The sequence below is a fragment of the Mya arenaria genome, chromosome 3 (genome assembly GCF_026914265.1).
Source record: "Mya arenaria isolate MELC-2E11 chromosome 3, ASM2691426v1".
Classification (NCBI taxonomy): domain Eukaryota; kingdom Metazoa; phylum Mollusca; class Bivalvia; order Myida; family Myidae; genus Mya; species Mya arenaria.
The window spans coordinates 36,098,041-36,125,199 of record NC_069124.1 but is presented as its reverse complement, the minus strand read 5'-3'; the positions used below and the strand labels follow the sequence as shown (position 1 = coordinate 36,125,199).

The 27,159-nt window shown below is 35.7% G+C and overlaps 2 protein-coding genes across 5 annotated transcripts in view; one reads left to right on the top strand and one right to left on the bottom strand.

The window, feature by feature from the left end:
• Window positions 1-16,046, bottom strand: part of LOC128226816 (thymosin beta-like) — a 36,751-nt gene extending 20,705 nt beyond the window's left edge. For all 3 annotated transcript variants that reach the window (XM_052936884.1, XM_052936883.1, XM_052936885.1), the window contains exons 1-3: window positions 15,907-16,046; window positions 9,085-9,214; window positions 452-547 (exon numbers count right to left, since the gene is read on the bottom strand). In XM_052936884.1, the coding sequence (XP_052792844.1) occupies window positions 452-547; window positions 9,085-9,193 (205 nt within the window). In that variant the 5' untranslated portion in view covers window positions 9,194-9,214; window positions 15,907-16,046. The remainder of the gene's footprint in view (window positions 1-451; window positions 548-9,084; window positions 9,215-15,906) is intronic.
• Window positions 16,047-17,553: 1,507 nt separating this feature from the next.
• Window positions 17,554-25,868, top strand: LOC128228203 (alpha-N-acetylgalactosaminidase-like). 2 transcript variants are annotated; one of them, XM_052939368.1, is made up of 9 exons: window positions 17,554-17,894; window positions 21,268-21,424; window positions 22,003-22,177; window positions 22,378-22,552; window positions 23,619-23,713; window positions 23,976-24,137; window positions 24,376-24,573; window positions 24,850-24,948; window positions 25,662-25,868. In XM_052939368.1, the coding sequence occupies exons 1-9, from the start codon at window positions 17,867-17,869 to the stop codon at window positions 25,824-25,826; spliced, it is 1,254 nt and encodes a 417-aa protein (XP_052795328.1). In that variant the 5' UTR covers window positions 17,554-17,866; the 3' UTR covers window positions 25,827-25,868. The 2 variants fall into 2 exon arrangements, with proteins under 2 accessions (XP_052795328.1, XP_052795326.1); XM_052939366.1 differs by lacking the exon at window positions 23,619-23,713 and adding an exon at window positions 23,467-23,561 and having other exon boundaries at window positions 17,561-17,894.
• Window positions 25,869-27,159: the final 1,291 nt, after the last annotated feature.

Genomic DNA, 27,159 nt, shown 5'->3' with positions numbered 1-27,159 from the left:
TTAACTTAGTGCACAGTGCAGATTAGCATTTCATGTCTAGATTATAGGCGGTAGTATTTTGCTAAAATCGTATCAATTTTGAGGCATAGTCCACATTCATGACAAGCAAAACAATTTTTGGTACGCATGGATATTTAAAATCAACAACGGCTGATGGTGATGGTTAAACAAATCCAAAATAGAAGGCAAAATCAAATAAACCGTCCATAAAAAACTAAATAAATGGGAGCAGAAACTCCACATTATATTAACCTTCAATACAGACAATGATGGGAATATCAGCAGGGTATTTTGTGCAGACTGGGAATCAGTTTTTCTATGTTTACAAATAATATGGCTTTAGAAGGCGGAAAGATATGACACAGAAAACCTTATTGTTGTTTTTGATTACATTACATTTTCCTAACAAAGTTCAATTTCTTTCTGAATTCAACCCCGTGTGTATACATACATTCCTTCCAGCCGGTTTTCTCCTGTGGTTCCACATGTTTCAGCTGGCTCGAGTCAAAGTTGGGGATAGCCTGGACAGTCTTCTCTTGGGAGATGTCTGAAAATATGCCATGGTAGAAAATTGATTAGGTTTGTACAAAATTCAGCTCAATTGTGCAAACAGCTACTGTATAAGGTGATATGAATCATTCTTAAGTCTATTTCATCGGTAAAAAGAATTTCAGGTGTCTCGTTTAGAGACCAAGTCAATGTGCGTCCGACTTAATAAGCAGCTGCAAGTAATGCAGACACTTTTTGTCTTAGGTGACTATGGGCGTCAAATAGTAGATAGGAAATTGATAAAGCCATAGTTCTTTCAAACTTATATTTGTAGAACCTCTGTTTTTACCTTCCTGAACCTGATGCTGATGTGTGCAAACTATTTCACGTAAAAGAGGGAATTCCTGAAACCAATGTTTTATGCATTTCGAGCGTAACACCAAAATAAAAACCAGACCAAAAAAGCATTTTTTCAATATCAAATGAAACTGTAGCTCCAATTTCAGTCTGAATGCTCTATTAAGATATAAAAAAAAGAACCAGGAAGGAAATCTTAGAAAAGACAGGTTCAGTTTTTATGCCTTATAATCTAAACCTTGCACATGATTTATTCATGTTTATCATTTGACCATTCATAATACTTCCCTATGAAATATTTAAACATTCAAGCTGTTTTTCTTCTGTTTTTAGTTCTGAATTTCGCCTTCTTTCCCCACCTTAATAAGCACATACTTTTCCGCAATATTGCATTAAAATTCCCCTAAAGCTGCCCTGTTTATGAAGACAAATCGGACAAAAAAAAGCCAAGATATACTCTTATTTTACATGCAATATGTTGCAACTCATCCTCGGCACCCCAGCATATCATAACCTTTAAAGATGATATAGGTTATGATACGCTGGGGTGCCGAGGATGTTTGCAACTAGAAACCAGTTGTTATTTGAATATTAATATGAGGTCTATATGACACAACAATTTACTAACACTTGATTGTATTTAAAAAAAATTGAATCATTTCTGTTCATTAAAAACTCTCTTTTTTATCATATGCTTCACATTGTTTCTGGTTATAAATATAGCTAGCTTTCACATATTTTTCTGTATCATACATTTGTAATATAACATAGCTCCTTTTAATTGGTCAGAAAATATATCAAACTGCACATTTGTAAAAAAACAAGCAAATTTATTCAATTGATATCCCGCTACCAGATTTGGCAAAGTAGATGGCATGCAAATTAGGTATAGGTGCAATATTCCAACCAAAATATTCAATATGGCTGCAGGGTAATGGACACTATTGAATATTAGATATGATATGAGAGTTTGTTTGCAAAGGATTGAAATAAAATAATTCTGTTAATAATGTAACATTTAGATTTGACCCTGTTACCTTTTTTTGACCCTACGTTACCTAGTTGTAAACTAAGGCAGCATATTGACTAAGTTTTGAAATTGGACCAGAAATATTGCAAAAATATAGTCGCTAGAGTATTCTGAAGGCGTTTCTAAGATTTGACCTTGTGACCTTGTTTTTGACCCCATGTGACCTAGTTTCAATCTAAGCCAAGATTTCATTGACAGTGTGTGTATACCACGTAATAAATTGCGTCATAAACGCTACATCAGAAGGCAATATTTTGCTTGGAATGAACACTTTAAACAAAGATAACTTCCCTATTTCTTCACCATTTTAAATGAAACAAAGCGCAGCCTACGCCTTTTGCATTGCCCCGCCTTCGGTCTTTTAATAAAGTTTGATTAAGAGTTTAGTTTCTTAAAACACTTCGACAAACCTTTTGCTTCTGACGGAGCACAGAAAATGAATCAAAATGTTATTTTGGAAACAGGTTTGTCGAAGTGTTTGATGAAATTAATCACCTTATCAAACTTCGGTAATAAAACACAGGCGGGCTCTTTAAGCATCATAGACTGCCCTTTGTTTATTTAAAATGGTGTAGAAAAAGAAGTTATCTTTGATTTAATTCTTTATTTTAAGCAAAATGTTGCCTTACGACGTAGCATATATGACGTAATTAATATCACGTGGTATACACACACTGATTGAGGCAAATATTCTTATGAAGTTGCATTCAGATTGGAGACGATTTAATGTCTCTGTTTTTGTCTCAAGATTTTTTTTCTAAATTTGTCCTCATAACCTATTTTTTTACCCCATGTGACCCACTTTTAAAGTATACCAAGATTAAAATCAAGGGCAACATTCTGACCACAGTTTGAACCAAGTCTGACCAGTCAATACCTAGTGAATTTGTTTCTGACATATGACCCTGTTTCAAACTAAGTCATTGATTTCATCAAGGAAAACATTCTGATTAAGTTTCATAAATATTGTACTAGATATATTGCCTCTTGTATTTTCCCAAGATTTAACCTCGGGTGACCCACTTTCAAAATAGGTTTTATTAAGGGAGACCAAGTTTTTCTAACACATTCATAACTCCCTTTCAAAATGCGGTGAACTTTGTGTTCAAACAGTGTTCAAATTTTAACATTATCTGACCAATTATGTCCATGGTTACAGACAAAACAAATCTAAGATTTGACGTAGTGACCATATTTTTCAAATCAAATTTGACCAGTTTTATATTTGACCAAGATTCCATCAAAGGGAAGCATTGGTTGTCCAGTTAGCGCAGTGGAGTGCTCACTCGCTTCTCACCAAGGCGACCCAGGTTCGATTCCCGGCCTGGGCGCATGTGAGTATGGTTAGTGGTCACCAAGCCGGACAAGTGGATTTTCTCCCGATACTCTGGTTTCCCCCACAACACAAGACCACACTCTCGCGCAATATCGTGCCAACGAGAGTGATTAATATAAGTTGTAATAGCTTGTTTCACAATCATTGTAAAATTAAATAAAGTTTAAACTAAAGGGAAGCATTCTGATTAATTTTAATGAATAGTGGACTAAATATAATGCCTATACTGTATATAGTGCTTCACTTTTTTCTAACATATGACACAGTGACCCCATGTGACCAATTTTACAAGAGGTTGAAACTTAATCAAGGGGAACATTCTGACCAAGTGAACATTATCTTACCAATCCATACTAAGATATGGTTCCAGTAATATGGTTCCAGAAAAAATCGAAGATTTGACCTGGTGACCTAGTTTTTTTACACCACATAACCTATATTCAAATTAATCCTTTAGTTAATCAAGGAAAATATTCTGGTAAAGTTTCATGAATATTGGACCAAATATAATGCCTCTGCTGTGTTCCAAAGATTTGACCTAGTGACCCATATGACCCATTTTTACAAGCAGTCAAGATTTATCAAGGGGAATGTTCTGACCAAATTTGAACATTATCTGACCAATCCCTACCAAGATATAGTTCCAGAAAGAAAAAATGTGGCTGCTTGATGCAAGGACAGACGGACAATGCCAAAACAATCTCCCCTTCCCCAAACTTTCTGGTCGGTAGGGGATAATCAATTGGCAAAAATATTTGCTTCATTGGCAATATTCTAGCAAGTGATAAGCAGGGCTCTCGAGAGGGGGGGACTTGGGCGAAGTGGTCGCCTAAAATTCCCAGACTTTGCCCATTTGTATCATCAAAGCGACATTGACTTTGCTGAAAATTTAAGCACATTGTAAATCTGTCAATCAGCGAGTATTTGGCCATTGTCCCATTAGACAAAACATCGCAGCAAGCCATTCATAAAATTTTGTAATCTCCTAATCTGATAATTGGGCCGTGTCATCCAATTACCAAAACATCACCAGTAGACGGAGCTATTGAAAGTTCAACCAATCAGAAAGTACATTGAGAAGACCCTGATCAAATGATATAAGTTTGTTAAAATGAGTTAGAAAAGGCGACATAATTATGAAAAATTGTGTCAAGCATTAATGAAGTTAAAAAGTAATTGATACAATTATGTATTGAACAAACATTGCAAGACATTTTAAACATTGTTGCTTTTGAGGCAGACTTTCATAGCCATCTGGGGCCATCGGTAAGGTGGCGCTAAGAAAATTTATACCATGACGTATCACCAAATATTTGATTGGTTTTATTGAAATGTTCATGATAAAAATTGGATTTGTAAACACAAATTAATTTTTTTTTTGCTTTATGTAGAGTTTACATACAGTATTTTTCTCCTGTTTACGATATCAAAAAAATCAGCGAGATCGCCATTTTGTCAGAACAATTTTCCGAGTTAATTTCTTAACCTCCTATTACGAATTGATAGTTTTCGTCAAGGACAGCTAGTGATTTAAATGTCATTTGGATCTTAAATGTCAGAATATTTAAAATTATTTAGCCAGAGACAAGTAAACAACAGCAAAGCTGAATGCGTACCCTATCCCGAATGTACCAAAATAAGACTCGTCCCCCTACTACAGTACACTCAACGAGTTAGACCCACTTTCCGGTTCCCTCCGCGGATTTTTGCTACCGCGGCCAACACAATGATTTTATCGACTGTCCGCGTTCCTCGGAGTTTGAATTTAAGGCCCTCGGAGGGTGATAAGTCGACCGAAGAATAACGAACTCGGCGTTCCTCGGAGGGGTTAACTCCGTGAAACTCTGCGGACACTAGATAATAATCTACGCTAAAGGTATATTTATTTTATCAAAATTTTCAACAGATTACGACGGCTCCAGTAAATTGCTATTATTCTTTTTCTTCTGCCCGTTTTGCATGAAGTTAGCTTACCACAAAAATGCAGTCGTATTTCACTAGTTGCACATGCATCTTATAAACGTGTTTTTGCTATTAAATGACTGATAAACACATTTCTTCCGAGAAATTCTAGATTACACATTTTTGGAAAATCAGGAGGTCAAACACGCGTTCAAAGTTCACAGCGCATGGTTTTGGAGTCCTTCTTGCCTCGTTTTCTGTGGAAAATTCCATGAAACGTCATAGCTAATTTTAACCACCAATAATAAATAGTATATTCTACATGGTATTGGTCACGCGCATGACGTCAGAGGTCATGGTTCAGAAACTTGTAAATAGCCGGCTGCTTTATGATGCAATAACTTAGTGGATATACTTTAATGATTCAATGTTTATAATTCAAGACAATATTCAATTGGCCTTTACGGACAAAAATACAAATTAAACGTTGGTACATGTAAGTATCTTTTACGCTTAACAATGTGCATAAGCATAAAAATAAAAAACTTCTAAACAAGAATGATTTCTTGCTTATCTGATTAGACTCGGAGTTCCGCCACGGGATCATAAAATCGGACGATTCTCAACGCTATCGTTCATATTAAACTCGGCGGTAAGCCAGCCACTCGGAGGAACTCGGGGGGATTTTAGCTAGGGCAACAATTTTACCCTCGGAGGAAACCCGCGATCATCGACTTTATCCCTCGGAGTTAGCGAGGAAAGTGGGTCTAACTCGTTGAGTGTACTGTATATTGACAGTTCATTTATAAGGTCATTTTGATTGTTTCAAATCCTTAGCTGTGTTAGTTTTTGTTTCATTTTAGATGCTATTTCGAGATAAACTATGTGACCTTGACAAATACATTTTTGCTGAGCCATAAATGATACATTATATTATGAACATTTTATATAGTTATAGCAATCAATTTGAATGTGAATATAAACTGAGGTGTGTGGTATGGCATAGATTTTGTATCAGGTGTTACGAAAAGTATCACTTCTCCCTAAAGTCTCCCCACTTCTCCCTAAATTGACTGAAGGGAAAAGTCACTTCTCCCAAAATTTTCAGATAAGTTTACTTCTCAATTTGTATTTATGATTAAAATTTATTAAATACATTAGTACATTTTCCATCTGAATCTTAAGATAAAAGTATGATATTTCATCTTGATTTTGTGAAAGACATTCAGTACTTAATGTGTTTAAACAGGAAATCACTTTATTAAAACATATAACAAAATAAAAAGTAAAAATCTAAAAAACTGCAAAACAGTATAGGAATTGTTAAGGAGCAACAACTGATTAGCATACAAACTTGTGTAAATAATAAACATTGAAAGTTGCAAGGAAAGTGTAGCCATTATTAGCAAACCAGCAATAAGTGACGCATTTTAAATATACATGTACTATAGATTGAGTATCAAGTAACATCACAGCCAGAAACATGATATTTTATGATAACCAAGTAGCCCTTAATAGTAATCTGTTAATATAACTGGTACTGAACATGTCAGACAGATGATGAAACTGGTGTATCAGTTCCCTCATTTTGATGATATCAGAAAGACATTATCCTAGGAGAGGATCAATAAAACTATCTGCATGATATTACATGTTGATTAACTACTAAATAAAGCCTAAAGATGGTTCAGTTTAATGACTTTTTATGACCGAAATCAGCTCCCTCTCATCATTAACCAGTAACGTAATGACTCTCCAAACACTGCTGTACAAACAGTGAACATCATAGCAGTAATCAAGTAAATCTCAGAAAATGCCCAAATTAAGCTATAAATTTGAAACTTTTTGATCCATATTAGGTTTCATAAACAAGAGTTTAATATGCCCATAAAAGGCCTGCTATACAGTGCTTACGTTACACCAGATAAATCAATGACTGTGACATATTTGCAAGATGATACTATTTCCTGTTTTATATTCATATATATACAGTTAAGTCAGCAGTGTATTAGAATACGTACTATAGCGAGTTTCTTGTCTAGATCTCTGACCATCTGTCATAGATATCGTAAAACTGATCACACTTGTATCGCTGTTGTGCAATAAATTCATCTATATAATTTCTGGATATCAACAAGCAAATTGCAAGGTAATTAGGTAAATGTCACTCTGTTTTATTGGAAACAGCCCATATAAATGACAATCACCTTTTTTAGTCTATTCTGACACTTGTTAAATAAATATATGCCTGAAAATACATGTATTATATTATACATAAACATGCAATCCAAAATATTAACCCTTACACCGAGGACTTTACAATTAATGTATATCTATTATTAGAATGATGATAAGCAGCAATACAGTCAGTTATTTAACACATCATAAAGAAGTAAACTTGATACAAGCCAGAATACAAAACATCCAGCAAAACCAAAAACACCAATCTTATATTTGCTTTTAATTGCAAATGATTATCAGGAAAGCTTGAGATAAAGTTTACACACACCCTTGTAAAGTAGATTTTTATAATATTATTACAATTTCACAGTTGCTGTATTTACCATGGGACACATAACAGCATATTTGTATTTGCATCTTTGATTTCACCAATGGAGCAGTTACATCATAACCCAACTTGCATCTTTATGTAGTATATAATATTGTATTGATAGCAGGGTTGTCATTATGAACCGATTGCCGATCAAATCCATCGTTTAAAATCGTGAAAAAATCGGTTGCTTTTTCAGGAATTTTAAAATTGAGATCGAAAAAAAATGGCCGAAAAAGTCGAAGAAAATCGCCGTACTAATTGCCGATGAACACTGTATAGCGACACCGTTCCTTGTAGTACAAACGCTTGGAAAAAATAACACAGCGTTGGATTGATTACTCCAGTTTTGAGCGACCAATGATGTGCCGCGATACAAAAAACAAACAACACATGCACAATGGCGCAGCCGAAATCAACAAAGTTTAAAAGTCTAGGTGAGAACGAAAATGCAAATTGGAAACACATTGTTTGTTGTTCTTTTTAAGTTACGATCGATGCATGGCGCCTGCTTGAAATGTCCATTTTGTTGAATAAAATGTGTTTGTTTTCTGTTACGGAACAAATCTAGTGTAGCGGATCGCGATATATGTGTCGTTTCTGATATGTCTGGTGCTGATACCTTCAACCCCCCACTAAGATTACTCATTATGAAAAGCTAGCGAACTTTCTGAAACAAAATGTAAGATACTATGGTCGGCGATTTCAGCGGTCCACTAAGCTAGATTCTTCCCACTTTTTATTTTTCTCGGCGATCTCCGGGTAGGAGGTGATTTCATTGCTTCAAGTTCATTCTGTTGTTAGCTGTTATCAAGGTAAGACAAACGATTTATTATTCAATCTATGTAGAATCTAAGTGTTAATGTAAATTATTTCCATTCCATTAATGATTGAGTCTGGGCCCATAGTTTCGCCAAACTAAAATAGACCGACATCATCAGTCATCTAGCTCCGATTACTATTTAGAACAATTTGATTTGCAGGAGATAACAAGAGATTCTAGAGCCAGTAGCCACATAATCCAAAATTGGATATTTTGGCCCATTTATATTGTTTCCAAAGTAGAATAGTCTGAATAAATGTTTTCTAAACAGTCAATTTTGCTTTCAGGGAAACAGGTTTTAGACCCTCAGCTAGGAATGTCTAAAATTTGTTTTCGTCTCGGGGGGGCTTCGCCCCCCTGAACCCCCGACCAGGGCGTTGCCCTGGACCTAACAAGGGGGCCTAGGCGGCCCCCTTGACCCCTGGCCAGATCCGTTAGATTTATAAAAAAATCGGTTTGTGAAAAACATAATGACAACCCTGGATAGAGAATTATTTAAAGCACTTTTTACAAGCTATGATAGTATAATACCAAGCAACAGAAAATGGTTATTTAATTTAATTCTTGTAAATCTGAATATATATGTCTATGCTAACCTTCCACACTTGGAAGTGGGTTCTTCTCCTGTGTGGCAGCATGTTTGAGGTTTGTTCCACTCTCAATGTCCTTCAGAAGGGCGGGGTTGGTTTTGTGGTCCACAGACATTCTCAAATTTGATCAACCTCACTGCAAATAGAAAACACTGACATATTGTTTTGGGTTTAAAGCTGACAAATGAAAGTTCAGATTATAGTCTTTAGGGCTGCAAAAATATTCTGTCTTCTGTTGTTTAAATGTTTTGGAAATGCATTCATTCAATGTCACAAAAAAATGAAATGAAACAATAAAGATTCCTTGTTTAACAGCTGATGCCGTATCTATATAATGTCTAATGTTTATATGATAATGGGCCTGGGGCTTGAATAATTTGTCCCCACTAAAGTTACTATATTGTGATATTGGCTCTGCATACTGCATAACACTGGAATGATAACAAACCAAAAATCCCTATCCTTAAAGTTTACTTTGATTAGAAATGGATTCAGGCCCCAAATGCTGGGTTAAGGGACTAGACTGAAATTGTTTTCAAAGCCATTTTATATCCATTTTAAGGTACTTCTGAATATTGTTAATGCTTATGTCCAGCAAGAACAAACTAAGAAAATAAAGAGCAATATATAAAATTGAAAACACTCAATTGTGAGGGTTATTCTTCAACTTTTTATTACCCTCCCTCCTTATTACAATATGTTTTTACAAGCATTTATGCTGCCTTAACCAGCGCTGGCTGCCTTCAGTTGGTATTATACTTAGCATTAAAATTCCAATTGAAGTTTGCTTTCTCAATTCTAAGCCTGAAATGCTAAAACAGGACAAATTTATACTCAAAGTTATCCTGGTATGAAGTTATCAAAGTCAGCACAAGACCACAAGAAATGCACTTACAAATAGTCATTAACCTCATTATCAGAACTCTTACAGGCCTTCCATCAAGAAATTGAAACTGGAAGTATGAACTTCCTTGCAATCAATTTTGGAAGTTTTTCTCCGAAAGATGGAAGTTAAAGTCTCTGAAACACTAAATAATTTGTGAACTATCTTTCAAAAACTTCTGATGGAAAAAAGTTGCATGATAAAATAATAACATTGATGGGTGGAAACCCTATTAACTGGTTGCATTAAATAGAATAAACCCATGTCATGTCATTTAAAAAAAAAATAATTTCATTATGTTATTGATATAGTATTTATTTTTTTAATTTCTTTAAAAGAGGTGAAAGACCTGGTAAAGAAATTCAGCACCACAATGTGTTCCAGTAGGCAAGTAGTTTTTGGACAGTTGTAGTTCTAGGACAGTCGTGATTTTCACCTCAAGTTACATATCAAGCGTCTTCAAGACTTGTTATTATCAGTCAGGTGCTTCAAACGTCTCAGCAGGTAACAAATCTTTACATCAGGTTAGGATTGTAAAAAGTTTTAAACCAAATGTTTCAAGCTGTATAGAAAATCATATGATACAAAATACAAGTAGTAGAAATACTACTGTTCTGCAGGGCTCTCACGAGGGGGCGACTTGGGCGAAGAGGTCGCCTAAAATTCCCAGACTTCGCCCATTTGTATCATCAAAGCGACATTGACTTCACCGTAATTTTTGCACATTGTTAGTCTGTCAATCAGGGAGTATTTGGCCACTGTCCCGTTAGTCAAAACATCGCATATAGCTATTTATAAAATCTGGTAATCTTTTAATCCGATAATTGGATCCTGTCGTCCAATTACCAAAACATCACCAGTAGGCGGAGCTATTGAAAGTTAACCAATCAAAATATACATTGAGAAGACCCTGATCAAAGATACAAGCTCATTTAAATGCTATAGAAAAGGTGACATAATTTTGAAAAATCTTGTCAAGCATTAAGGCCACTACTTTTATATAAATTGGTTTACAAAACCGGCGGGTCTAATTTTCCGAAAAGTACAAAAAAAATAAAAAATGAATTTCACTTTTTTTTCAAGATTATTTTCCCGACCATATTGATTTTGGTGCGAAACGAAAGAAAAACGAACAGATAAGAGTACGAATGCAGTAGATCTCGACTGGTTTGTTGTTCCGTAGCCGTATTTGTCGATTTATAGTGATAACATGTGAGCCAGTCAACTGCTATGGCAGCGCCGTTGGCAATGGCGAAATTGACGATAGCAGTTATTCTTTGTATGAAATAATTAAGTTAAATATGCAGGAGTTGTTAAAATAACAATAGCAAAATACATTGGCAAATTTAACAGCCGACACAAACAATAACTGTCACGTGATTGTTGTTTTTCCCCGCAAATTTAGGTCATGAAAATATTGTTGTTTATAGATGAAAAATAAGTGGCAGCGGCTGCCATCGAATAAGTAGACACAAATATCTGTAAATTATGTGTGAGAAAATATTTTATAACATTTTATGGTTAAATATCAAATAACAGTGCACTTAGTGTGAGTGGTGAAATCGAAAGTAAAATTTCTAAGTTGACACCGGTGATCTACTTTCACAAGTTCGGTCGGTTGTGTTTATGGATTTTAAATCACAAACTGGTTTGGAAATACTTGTCATTGAGTCAATGTAAAGCTTGTGTTTATTCTAGATTACATGTTTATTCATGTTTGGGTTAATAGTAGAGTAAAAACAATGAAAGAGTTGAACACATGTGTCAATGCCATTTACTAATGCCAGGAGTTGTGTGCAAAACATTAAGATAAAACAACATGGAAAACTATTTTGAATAAGTCCATTTTAATTTGTTATGAACTTGATATTTCACTATAAATGAGATTTGTTGTTGTAACCAAGGAATTCTCTTTAAAATGAAAAATAAACAAGTTGGAGTTGGGAGAAGATGAAAATATCCGATAAATAATTATGGATTTCACTGTTACTATCATTGGTACATAAAGTTAAGTCACATGCTAGATTTATTATTTTGCTATGTGATTTTTATGTACTGATGTGGTAATTTGCTGCAAGATTTGAATTTGAAATGGATTTGCTGAACATCGCATGGTAAATATCCCGGTCCGAAAATATCCGGACTTAGCATGGATTGGGTTACACACAACTGGTAAAGGTTATTAAAACTCAAATCTAGGTCTAGTTTGGTTTTTAGTTTTTCAGGAATTGTTTGCACAATATTAAAGCACAATGTATTCATACAATATTACTTCCTTATTTACAAAATTGGAAATTATTTCACTTTATTGACATTTTCCAATATTGAAATAACTGAAACAATGCTTAGAAAATGTAATGTATTGTCTTAATACAGTGCAATTCTTGTGTATTTTAAAGCGTAACATTTGCCTTCCCTTTTTTCCAATTTAATATTGGTCAGTTTTTAAGTGTTCTGCATTCACTTTTGCTTTAGCATACCCTTAAAGCTAAACAAATGTCCTACTGAGTAATATTCAATGAATATTTGATAAAAAGTGTAGTTTATACATGTAAACATGTCTATAGTCAATTTCATTGATGTTTTATATGCACAGTATGTAAGATTTAAACTGTGTGTTTAATTACAGTACACTCCACGCGGAACTACCACTTCCCGTTTTCCTCGGCGGATTTTGGTCATCGCGGACACGACATCCAATTGATCATAATCCTCTTTCCTCGGCGTTTTTACTCGTTCACCCACCGAGGCTGATCAGTGGACCGTATAATTACAATCGCCGCGTTACTCGGAGGTAAAAACACTGCGAAACTCGGAGGAAACCGATAAGAATCTCCCACTGTATCTAATTTAGTTTAATTTATTTGATATTTTTTGCTACACCCGTAATTATTTATAAAAATAATTTATTTCGCGTACCTAATTTTCGGACATCCAAAGGACATCTATCATAACTTTCACACTTACCAAGTTTCACAGACGAAGATTATCTACCTAACTGTATACGCAACTGTTGACAAGTTAATGAGTAAATAACCATCCTAAACGATGTATTGCATGTAGAAAGAGGAAGTGTGAAATAATTATTGGAGGATTAAATAAACAGCAAGGGCAATCATGGGATTAAGAAAACAAAGACATGACATTTTTGTAAAACGTTCTGCCAATAAACTTTAAAACGTGTACAACACTTGTACACTGTAAGAAGCAATTATGTACAGTTATACTTATTGAATCATCAATAAAAGTCAACACATTCAATGATTTATAGGTAACTAATTAATGTGATGAAATAAAGTTGGAAATGCAATACTTAAGTTACATTCGAAAACACCACTCAGACACATTAATCCTGCATAACAATATACATGCTCTCCATGAGATCCTCGTGGGTAAAACTGTGAGTTATGTGACGTCACACAGTGAGACTGTTTGATCTCAAGCCGACAGAATGTGTTATTCATTTCAATGCATGTATACAATGGTGTTTAATGAGATTTTAGTTAACTTGATGAAGGATTTACACTTATATGCGTAATGAATAAGTTTAGAACCATTGATAACTACGGATAAATTAATAAGTGGTAAAATGCAAATTAAGAAATAATGACCGAAAAATATTCACACTTACAAAGTTCTCAACACCTTCATTACTCCAATCTAATTAAGTTCTCAACACCTTAATATAGTAAGAGAAAGATGACAATAACAAACACAAATACACGTTATGGTATATCTTTTAATTACATAATGTGAAAAACAACATTTGTTTGACGATGCTGATGAAAATTGATATGGAAATTTACAATAATTGTTTTTAAAAAGAAACTGACTGTACTTTGAAAAATTAATTATTTAATACTGTTTTAACAGAGCAATGTACTGAAGTAGCTATGCACAAAACGCCGAGTTCCGCGATTAGGTCAATAAATCGATACGATCACCGGCGCTACCGGCAATAAAACCCTCCATAGAAAACGATTAACTCGGTGCAACTCGGCGAAATTTAGCGAGGAAAAAGGTTGCGTACTCGGCGGAAATCCGCGATAAATTAAAAACGCCTCCGAGTCACCGAGGAAAGTGGTAGTTCCGCGTGGAGTGTACTGTAGTTCTTTGAAACTTTGAGTGTATTAAAACATGCATTAATAGCAGTTTAAAAATTGTAAATGTCAAGTAAATGATATAAATTTTCAATGTTTTTATATTGTTCTCTGATTTTCACCCTTTAAGAGTATGTTTTGTGACTTTTTTCCTTTTTTTTTTTTTTTTTTTTCGACCACCCGGTGGACATTTTTTCCAAAAATTCTTGTAAACCAAAAAATAAAAAAGGAGTGGCCTAATCAGGATAAAAAATAATTGAGATATGTATTGAACAAACAAAGCAAGACATTTTAAATATTGTTGCATTTGAAGCAGGCGGTCATAGCCATCTCGGGCCATTGGCAAGGTGGCGCTAAGAAAATCAATAACATGACGTATTAACAAATATTTGATTGGTTTTAGAGTTTACGATGTAAAAAATCGGCGAAATCGCCTTTTTGTCAGAACCATTTTCCGAGTTTATTTCTCAACCTCCCATTATGTATTGGTAATTTTTTCATCAAGGACAGTGATTTAAATGTCATTTGGTCCTTTAATGTCAGCATATTGAAAATTATTTAGTCAGAGACAAGTAAATAACAGCACAGCCGAATGTGACATTCGTACCCTATCCCGAACGTACCAAAATAAGATTCGCCCCCTCCACTTAATGTATTTTGACAGTTCATTTATAAGGTCATTTTGATTGTTTCAAATGCTTAGCTGTCTTGGTTTCATTTTAGATGCTTTTTGGAGATAAACTATGTGACACTGACAAATACAATATTGCTGATCCAAAAATGATACATTATTTTATGAACATTTTATATAGTTATAATAGCAATCAGTTTGAATGTGAATATAAACTGAGGTGTGCGGTATGGCATAGATTTTGTATCAGGTGTTACGAAAAGTATGACTTCTCCCTAAAGTCTCCCCACTTCTCCCTAGTTTGACTGAAGGGAGAAGTCACTTCTGCCAAAAATTTCAGCCTAGTGAGAGCCCTGTTCTGTGCAGACAACTTTATCCTTTTTTTATGAAGAAAAGCTAATTTCACAATTGATTTCATTACTGTGAACATGAAACAAACAAGCCACGTCCAGCCTTATGAATGTCATGTCTTGACAATGTATATGTGTATGCCCTGCTCATCAAAATCATTTCAAATGTATTAAAACTGGTTTACAAATTAAACTTTAAACTTTATATAAAAAAATGCTTCAAGACAGGATTACCCATTATGTTAATAATTCTAGAAGTGTCTGCGAACTTCAGTTACTTTACAATTGTTGAATTAAAATTTCACCCTTTTTTAATACCTCATTCAGAGACAAAACAAATATAGTTTAGTTATTCAATAACACCTTATTTTGCAGTATTTCTATAGAAGAAAATCTTCATTATGGAAAAACAAATATTAAGATTTCTTTAAAAATCAGGGGCATATTCATAAAGCATCTTCAGTCATTTCCTAACTTAAGTTGATTAAATTTTTCATAGTTAAATTAAAAGAAATGTGTAAGTGTTTTTAACATAAAAGTATGTTTTTATTCAATAAGGTCAATGAATTTTGGATTTCTTTATTTTTTATTTCATATGAATAAAGATATCTTTTAATTAGGAAAGTGACTTAAGTTAGGAAATGACTATGGTTATGGCAAAAATTGCATGCATAAGTCTCGAGCAGGACAATGGACAATACGGTCTTTTATCACAAAACTCACTTCCGCATTAATTTTACCAGCGCCAGAGTGTTTTTGAAACAATATCCACCATAAAAAGCAGTTGTCAACCTTATTGCAGCATGCACTATATAAATTAAAACAATAAAGAATATGATTTTAAATGAAATAGCACTTTCTTACCTGAATAAAACGGAATACACTGAATAATTTGTCTGCACTTTTATCTGCGTTCCCACTGAATAATAATGGTGTAAAAGGTGTGTTTCACTGCAAAAATACTGTCCAATGAAAATCGTTGTATCAAAACAAAATAATGTACCTTAATGGTCACTTAACAGTCACAACGGTATATGAAATACGGTCGATTTTATAAAAAATATAGAAGACGAGTGTAATTTCATTGGCTGAAGATGTGGGTTGTATTTTAATCTGATAGAATACAACCTACATTTTCAACCAATGGCATTGCAAATAGGCAAACAATAAGTGCTAAGCTTAATCATAAAGAATTTACACTTTAGAACGTGTTTAAAGGGACCAGTATTATTTATGGATTGAAATTTAAAGAGCACATTTTACGAATTTTTTATTACGAAATAAAGTTTGGCAAATCATAATTAGTGTTGAAACTAAGATACTGACGACTGGAAGCTTCAGTAAATGTTAACATATACTCAAATATTGTCCTTGAAGTCCAAAATTTTCCAAAGCGTTAGTAACGCGATTTTACAATAGGCTGTCCAGTATAGAGGTGAGTTGATCGACATTTTAACGTGGTACTTCCAATATTTTCATAAAAAGTTAAACTATCCGTCAGGTTGCTATGAGTCCTTGGGAGTGAGTGGAGAAGGTATAAGTTTTCTATTGACGGTACCGGCGTGGGTGCGTTTCCAACTACATCCAGTTTTTTTAAAACTTGTAATGGTATCTATTCTGCAATTTTAGTAGATCTAAGAGTACACTAACTACAGTATAAGTGTTTTCAAAAGTATTTTTTGGTGCCAAAATATTAGCGAGTCCCTTGAAAAGGTCAGCCTACTGCCACTGATCTACAAGATTTTGCGTTGACAATGTGTCATCCAATGAGGTTGTATTATAATTAAGCTACGCTAACTCCACTAATTCTTATTTTTTAAGATTTTACTTCAATTCATCTAACTATATCATAACTTCTAAATCTGTCTGTAGTTAAAATTCTTTTTGTAGGGTTTTAACGTGTTTTTTGTATTACTAAGTTTTCATTGATTTCCAGTAAAATGTATTTTTGCATAAAAATGAAGATTCCCAAGAGTAAAGTCACTATTTAATTCTATTAAGTTTAAATTCTTAATTGAAATTAATATGCGATCTATTTGCAGCGTAGTTAAGTGTAAGGATATCTGACATTGTAAAACGTCCATATACATTTGATGTCCCGAATGCCGGATCCGCCACTGTGTACCACCCCCCACCCCCACGGAGACAACGTCTGGGGTGTCTGTTATCTGCTTAAAAACCCACGAATTGCCTCTTGTGGGGTTCAAACCATTGGTTAGGGACGGGCATATTATGGTGCCCTACGTTACTTATCGTAACAAAATAAATATAATGAGGGCACCCGTCTAGGCGGACATGTGCCAAATTGCGCACCAACTTTACTTGACCTGTCCCCGAATTTGTTATCCGCATTGTATCACGCTGAATCGAATGCCACTGCTCTTATATATTTTGTATTTTAGATTTGAAACGTTTAGTTTATTCAGGTTTCATAAAGTCTGATAAAGCATGACAATGCATATAAGCAGTTTAGGAATACACGCGCCATACCAGGAAACATACACGTAATATATAATAATAAACCAGGTAGAAGTTAAAATTAATTATAACTTGGATCAATTTTATGTTTACTGCGGCTGTTTGGCTGATTAATTTATCGCAACGTTAACAACATATGAATATAAGAGAAATAGTAATCAAGAACAGTGCAATAATGTTATCGTATTTAAGCATGTCCAAACATTAGGACGAATCGTCATATGACTGCATACACTTTAGATAAATCCATAATCATGTTGTTGACTGACTGATTGCTGAGTGTGTTCTAAATCTTGAAGTTGAAATAGTTCAGATTGATATATAGCATACGCATACTTTTTCTGAAATGGATAAACCATCTAGAAAAACAGGCGGTAGGTAATTTATTGGCATTTTTAAAGTGACTTCCTGATTTGTACAAATGCTATTCATGTCAAATTATAACACTCTGTCTTGGACGGGTTATCTTTCTTGTTATTTAAATGCGTGTCAATCGATACAATGCACGTCAGTGACATATGCAAAACACCTCAATACAATACACGCTTTAGATATTTATAATTATATAGATCAAGATTGATGAACTCAAACAGATTGATATAACTGGTGTATTTACAAGTGTATTTTTATGTGTTTTTTCAATGTGTGATTATAGTATATCACTTATGTCTAATGTGGAATAATGCTTCTGTCCCCTGCTATATAATGCTCCTGTTTCCTGTGGTCTAATTATTATACACCCTGTGAAAGTATGCTTCTGTCCCCTGCTGTTTATTGCTTCTGTCCCGTGTGGTATAATGTTTCTGTCCCCTGTGAGATAATGCTTCTGTCTTAACTTATCCCCTGTGATTTAATACTACTTTCCCCTTAGGTTAAATGCTTCTGTACCATGTCTTTCTATGTAACTACAGCCTGCGGTTTAATGCTTCTGTCCCCTGTGGTGTAATGTGCATTTCCCCTGTGGTGCAATGCTTCTATCCCCTGTGGTATGACGTTTCTACCCCCTGTTGTTCAATGCTTCTGTTCCCAGAGGTTTAATGTTTCTGTCCCCTGTGGTTTAATAATGCTGTCTCTGGTGGTTTTCTGCTACTTTCCCCTGTGGTTAAATGCTTCTGTACCATGTCTTTCAATGTAACTATCCCCTGCGGTTTAATGCTTCTGCCCCCTGTGGTGTAGTGTGTATGTGTCCTGTGGTTTAATGCTTCTATCACCTGTGGTATGACGTTTTTATCCCCTGTTTTTAATGTTTCTGTCCCCTGTGGTTTAATGTTTCTGTCCCCTGTGGTTAAATAATGCTGTCTCTGGTGGTTGTATGCTACTTTTCCCTGTGGTTAAATGCTTCTGTCCCCTGCGATTAAATGATTCTGTCCCCGGTGGTTTAATTGTCCCTTATGGTTTAATACTACTGTCCTCTGTGGTTTAATATTTCTGTCCCATGCGGTTCAATGTTACTGTCCCCTGTGGTTAAATGCTTCTGTTCTTAGTGGTTGAATGGTACTACCCCCCTATGATTCAATGCTATTGTCCCCTGTGGTTGAATAATAATGTCTTTGATGGTTTAATGCTTCTGTCCCTTTAGTTTAATATGCTCCTGCCCTCTTTGGTTAAATGATGCTATATGTCCCTCGTAGTTTGATGATTATGCCACTATTGTCTCCAGTGGTTTAATGCTTCTGTCTCATGTGGTTGTATGCTACTGTCCGCTGTGGTTTCATGTGTATGTCCCCTTTGGTTAAACACTTTTATTCCGCGCGGTTAAATGATTATATCATATTTTGGCTAATGCTTCTGTTCCCTATGGTTTAATGCTACTGTCACATGTGGTTTAATATTACTGTCCCCTGTGGTTTATGCTACTGCCCTCTATGGTTGAATGCACCTGTCCCATGTGGCTCAATGCTACTGTCCCCAGTGGTTTAATCTTTCTGTGTACTCCTTGTAGTTTAATGTTTCTGTCCCTGCCATCCCCTGAGGTTTAATGTTCTGTCATCTATGGTTTCATGCTACTGTTCCATGTGGTTTATGCTTCCGTCCGCTGTAGTTTTATGTTTCTGTCCCTTTTGGTTTAATGTTTTTTCCCTATTGGTTTAATGCTTTTATTCCCTGTGGTAAAATGATTCTATCACATGTGGTTAAATGCTTCTGTTCCTCATGGCTTAATACTTGTGTCCCTTGTGGTTTAATGCTACTGTCCCCTGTAGTTTATGGGGTTTACGCATCTGACCCATATGTATTAATGCTACTGTCCCCTGTAGTTTATGGGGTTTACGCATCTGACCCATATGTATTAATGCTTCTGCCCCCTGTGGTGTAGTATGTATGTGTCCTGTGGTTCAATGCTTCTATCACCTGTGGTATGACGTTTTTATCCCCTGTTTTTAATGTTTCTGTCCCCTGTTTTTTTAATGTTTCTGCCCCCTGTGGTTTAATGTTTCTGTCCCCTGTGGTTTAATGCTACTGTCACCTGCGGTTTCATTAAGAATATAAGAGCCGCGACAATCAGAAATGTGTCTTACAGTAAATTTTGAATTGCCAATTCATCATATTAAATTTGTTTTTTACATTAAAAGACATGTAAATTACATTAAGCATTTTGGCCTTACAAACACAGTGTGTGTGTATACCACGTGATAAATTACGTCATATATGCTACGTCGGAAGGCAACATTTTGCTTAAAATAAAGACTTAAAATCAAAGATAACTTTTCTTTTACTACACCATTTTAAATAAAACAAAGGGCAGTCTATGCCGTTTAAGAGCCCCGCCTTCGTTTTATTACTGAAGTTTGATAAGGTGATTAGTTTCATCAAACACTTTGACAAACCTGTTTCCAAAATAATGTTTTGACAGTGCTCCGTCAGACGGCCGTATTGTGAAAAGGTTTGTCGAAGTGTTTTAAGAAACTAAACTCTCAATCAATTTCTGGTAAAAGACCGAAGGTGGAGTTATGTAAGCGACGTAAACTGCGCTTTGTTTCATTTAAAATGGTGAAGAAATAGTGAAGTTATCTTTGTTAAAAGTCTTCATTCGAAGCAAAATATTGCCTTCCGACGCACACTCATCTCTTCTTATCGCATTTCGTAAGTATAAAACATTTCTTTGCAAAGCAATGAGTACACCTACAGTAAAGTAAACACCTCATATCAATCAGAAAACTTACAGTGGTTATTTGATATACAAATTAAGCTACATTCGGTCGCTGATCTTGTTCTTTTATCATTAATATTCATTATCCATAATGGGGTGATACGTACACTAGTCAGGAGGGTACCTGTAGCATTTTGAATTGTACGACAGTACACATGAGATAATCTTAATCTGTCATACGGGGTGGTTGCGGCATGCTTGTCCCCCTCCCTCAAGATATATTTTTTTTTAAATATAGACATGAAATAACTATTTTCTAGTGTTTCTTGTTTCATTCCTTATCTCAAGATTCAAGCATTTGTCATTTGGGGGAAACGACAATTGATTTGTACGTCCGGGCGTACTGGAGTTTGCCCAAGTAGGCCCCTGCTAGTATGTATCATGATACTGTTACCTATCATCACAAAACACTTTGGGCTGGCATAAAATCTACTATTTTTTGTAAGTAATAGACTAAGTGATTGATAAAAGGTCTAGCACAAATTATTTTTTTGGCTAAAACATTGTTATCTTTCTTGAATGCGCAGACCATTGTGCAGAAAAACAATAAGGGAGATGATAATGAATATTTAAAGACGTTTTTGTGGTTTTCTATTTAGCGAGAACAGTTCGGTTCGTCCTCTCGCTGTTGCTGGTTGCCGGGGTGACAGTTGCCCTTGAAAACGGGTTGGCCTTGACCCCGCCCATGGGATGGGTGTCGTGGGAACGTTACCGATGTAATGTAGACTGCGACATAGAGCCAGATAACTGTATCAGGTATTTGCTAACTCATATCGTCAGATCAAACACTCTATGAGTCCGTGTATTCTGCAGTATCCTTCTACAGGGAATTCATGGTGTCGAGGGTGATGAAAATGGCGATGATGTCATGTAATCTAACCGAAGAATGACACGTGTATATTCAACACTATGAACTGCCTACTTGGTAATTAATGTATGAAATTAAGCTTGTATCTGTTACATATGGCAATAGTGATATAGTACTATATACAAGTTGTCCCTTGTTTAGATAGAAAAACATGTATGCAAAAAATATTGACAAATAAAATAAATTACCCTTTTATCCATTCTGCCATTAACAAATATTTTTCGGAAATTATCATGAATGTTCTGTTATTATAAGCCGTCTATTTATAAATATGTTTGGAAAGTCTTAAAATTGACGCTGGAAAACGCTCAATAAATAACTGTCACGTATACTAACGTTACAAAAGCTAACAACACTGATGTCAGTGCTATATCTCTAATCATTAAATATGATTGCCAGACACTAAGAAATTTATGAAACACTTTAATTACTTCACTCCAATAGTTTTGTAATTTTGTATTTTCAGTGAGAATCTATACATGAAGATGGCGGATCTCCTGGTGTCGGAGGGATACAAGGACAAGGGTTACGAATACGTAAACATCGACGACTGCTGGATGGAGAAACAGAGGGACGCCAACGGTACCCTCGTGGCGGACCGTGAACGCTTTCCACACGGCATCAAGTGGCTCGCTGATTATGTACGTGATATATATAGCACGCCTCTACATTGCGGTAATAGGAAAATGCTATGTATGTTTGAACGTGTAATTGTTATGGCGATGATCTGCATCATGGCAATAGAAAACATTGAATTGCCTGTTCAGCACAAAATCTGTAATACATATATGACGTCAATGTCAATGCCAAAGTAGTTACCTAAACACTTGTAATGTTGAAGGTACACAACCTGGGCCTAAAGCTAGGCATCTATGAAGATTTCGGTACGTTCACATGCGGTGGTTACCCTGGAAGCAAGTTCTACCTTCAGAAGGACGCGGAGACGTTTGCCGCCTGGGGCGTTGACATGCTCAAATTGGACGGCTGCTACTCGGACATCTCCGATATGGACTATGGTGTGTCACATGATTCAACAGTTGTCAAGTAATCGTCGTTTGTAAATATATTAATGTGGTATACAACAGTATTGTTCACAAATTTGCCTAAATGGTGTGTTTGAATATTACATGTATAAAAACTAGAACAAACCTTATTTGGTCCACAGTGGCTTGATGACAAAGGCTCATTAATCTCATTTTATGTTTATGGCAATGTATTATATTGATGATATACATGTTCATGTATGTATAAAATATAATTTTGGCTAGTTGAAATTATATATTGTGACTTTAATGAGCCTGTGTCATCAAGCCACTGTGATTTGGTCAGGTAGGTTGTTAGTGTAAGACAAGATTCTAGAGTAAAACAACTTTTAAAATAGAGTTTAGTATAAAGTGAGTTTCTCGTTTGAAACAGCACATTCAGTATTAAAGCTGCACTCCCACAGATTTACCATTTGGACAACTTTTTTATATTTTGTCTTGGAATGAGCCAATTTTTGCGTAAATATCTGCAAACCAGTGATAAAAGACTGCTGACAAAAGATCGCAGATTTTCATATTTGCGAAAAGTAATGTTTTCTGACTAAAGGCGTTACTAACGGTAAAAAATGCATAAAACTTCAAACTTTGAACTTAAATATAAAAATGTGCGATCTGAATTTTGTCAGTAGTCTTATATCACTGGTTTCCATGCATTTTCGCATAAATTGACTCTTTTCAAGACAAAAAAAAAAAAAATGATGAGTCGCCAAAAACATTCATAACACCATGTCATTTGTTTATTCATTTTCTTTGTCAATTTTCATATGCATGGACCAGACCCTGGGGCTAATGCTGATCCTTAAACAAACCCACCAAGACCCAATTTCGCCCGAACAACATCGAGAGGCTGAAGGCGATTTGTCTAATAGTCACACGTTTATTTCCAGGTTACCCGGCAATGTCGTTCTTCATGAACCAGACCGGTCGCCCAATGCTCTACTCCTGCAGCTGGCCTGCATACGTCGTCTTCAGTGGACAAATTGTAGGTTTTCATAAAAATAATCAATCATTGAAAACAACAACACACGTTTATTCGTAGGGTACCCGGCAATGTCGTTCTTCTTAAACCAGACCGGTCGCCCGATTCTCTACTCGTGCAGCTGGCCTGTCCCTCTTGTCTTCACCGGACACATTGTATGTCTTCCACGAAGTACTTTTGGATACACGTCGTGTAACTGACATGTTTGTTTTGATATTTTATATTTTCAGTCTTGTTTCAAATGTTTTACTAACTAAAGGATACCGTGGAATATACATTCCTATCCCATCCCTACCCTGCCCCCTGCCCCTTGAAGAAATCAACATTCAAAAATAAGAACCACGCATCCTTTAAAACTGCAATGAATACAGATCTAAGTATGAATGCTCCAACATTAAACAATACGTAATATTTCAGCCTGACTACAAGAAGATCGCGAGTTACTGCAATATTTGGCGGAACTACGCCGACATTCAGGACTCCTGGGATAGTGTGAAAGGAATCATCGAGTTTTACGGCAACGACACAGGCAACTTCAGCCTAGTCGCAGGACCAGGGAACTTTAATGACCCAGATATGGTAATGGTTTAATAAAATGCTTTATGATGTAACATTATGTTTGTTCTCAAGTTGTGTATGGAATTGTTTTTTCTGGACAATGCGTCTTTCTAAATTTCCACCGAACGTCCAAGTTTAAAACAAACGACCAAAGAATAAGTTTTATCTTGTTGTAGTTTGATAATTTGTATTTGATTGTCAATGGTAGGAATTCTTACATTCTACGCTATGTGATTTAAGTTTCACCCTCCTATTACAGATCATAGTTGGTGACTACGGCCTCAGCTACGATCAGCAGCGTACCCAGATGGCCATGTGGGCGATCATGGCGTCTCCACTTCTCATGTCCATCGACCTACGAAACGTAAAACCGGAAACCAAGGCGCTTCTCCAGAATGACAACGTCATCCGGGTCAATCAGGATGCCCACGGCATCCAGGGCCACAGGATTGTCAAGGCAAGTTCTTTTAAGTGTGTTTTAAGAAGCTCTATTTGCCTATATTTTGATCGAATTATTCCGTCATTTCTTTTGTTATTATTTCGGGAATCCAAATATAGCCCATATTTTTCTTTGTAAAAGAAAATAAGTTTTACTGTGAATTTTTACCTTTTTTGGAATACTACCAAATATCATACATGTATATCAAGGATAGACCAAACGATTCCTTTGATGTCAACACTGTGGGATCACGCCTTGATATCCAATTTCCATACGTCGTTTTTCTTTCAACAGCAAGGTCCGTTCGAGGTGTGGATGAAGCCAATGAGTGTAGACGCCAAGGGCGGGGCATTCGCATTCCTCAATCTGAATGATGGGGGCGGGCCCATGCAGGTATGCCGGGCTTCCTTGAATTAGTGTGGCAATAGACCCGACACTCGTCTGTAGCACGCGCAATAGGGAAATATGAATGTTGTCACTTTACTTTTATTCGAACAGTGACACCTATAAAATGACATTTTTTAGTATTTAAGTATAGTTTAAATATTCAATGTAAAAAGGTAGGATCTAGATCATGAACCTCCCCCTCCCCCAAAGATTCTGAGTTCCGAACGTCTAATAGACTATGCGGCAGATAGTTATTGACAGTCAGTCATCGGCCACATGAACACGTATGAGCTTTCTCCGATTAAAAATACGTATTCGATGCTTTAAATACCACTGGCGGCTTCAGTGTGCCCCCCCCCCCCCCCCCCATACCCGAAAATCGTCCAAGTTTACTGTTTAGTTCAATGAAGGAGAGGAAAAGTAATAAAATACGCCCAAAGTGCATCATTTCGGACTAGAAATTGTTAATATTCCCTTGGGGAAGGACCCACATACCCCCTACCAACACTTTAAACCAAATAAATTTCGTTTCTGACGGAGGAGCGCAAGTAAAAAGGGTACGCCCCTTAGTTACGCCCCCTCTTACGGCGAATCATGTTTCCGCCCGTGAATACGAATGTATGATAGCGTATACAAATTCAATTCATCGGTGGATTGGTTTTATCAAATACATGTCTTATACCCTCGTTATACTATATTTTCGATCATGTTGGTTTCAGGTGTCAATGAATTTGCAAGACCTTGGCCTGACACAGGCGGAAGGATACAACGTCACGGAAGGATTTACGGGACAGTTTATTGGTGTTCTCAAACCACATGACCTCATTAACGCTTCAGTAGACCCATCCGGTGTGTGGTTCGGCATCGCTTATTTTGATTGTTAACCATGCTGTATATTCTTATGCAATAAATACAGTCATAATGCACGTACATGTAATTGTATTTCTATGAGTGGTTGAATTTTTTTAGATACACACATATCACATTGGCAAATATAAACATTGTAGATATGTTTACAATTGTATCTCTCTTTGAATGTCATTTGTTATTTCAAATATTTCCCATTACATTTCTCTCGTTCTATGCACTTAGGGAGTTTCTTTCCATCAACATGTATTGAGTTTAATTTAAGATCAAATATATTCTGTTCCTTGTTGTTCATACAACATTCAGATATGTTTCTTGTAAATTGATCAAATACCAGTTAAATTTTCTTTCCATCTAGATACAATCGAAATGTATTTACACAACATAGAAACTCTGCATATCATGTGAGGAGATTAGTCCCCACATTTCCACACAATAAGTTATCAGTTATTCTTCATATAACGCCAACTTCTTAAAGAGTTTCCCCCCGCTTTCAACAAAACTCTTGGTGTCAAAGCTTCTTTGGGACAGTGCAGCTGCGTACACTGCAAAACATCTGCTGGACTTATTCGAATGTTGAGATGTAGCTTGCTCCCGTAAAACGTCACAAATATTCACCAACCGAACATGCAAATGCACGACATGAACAAAGGAACAAACAAGATGAATCTATTATGCACACCTATTATTAATTATTGCACAAAATTGGGTGTTTTGCTAAAGCTGTTTGCTAACGCTGTTCGCTTGAGAGCGCTATAAAGGTAATTAAGACACCACTTATTCATGTTTCCATAGCCTCCTATGTTAACAATAGAACGCTGACAGGTTATTTCTACACAAACAGAGTGATGATTGACCATCAAAAACCACACATAGCCTTAAAATTTAACCTCTACAATTCGAAAAATGGAATCCAGACAAAAAAAAACTATAATTCATGTAAAACATCTTAAAACCAACACCCTGGAAAACCAAAAATGAGAAATTAAATAGCCATGCGCCCTTAGGAACTCGGGCATGGATGGAAAATGGCTGAGGAGTTCCGAATGGTCATGCGCATGCAATCCGGCTGGTAATATATATCGATGTATATAACAGTCCAAAGACTTTCCAACAGTTTCCTAAATAAGTCACCAATATATCAAACACATGTTTTAATATGATATTTTTCTTTATCAGTAATTATTTTGCAGCAGGACATTGAGATTTTATCGATAATACATTAGGTTAGTTGAGAAATAGCATCCGATTTGGAGTACTCTTCCCTATACATGAATTCAAACACCTGTTGTTATTATTTTCATACAAAGTATAACCAGGTTGTCCATTACTCTGGAAACAATAGAACAT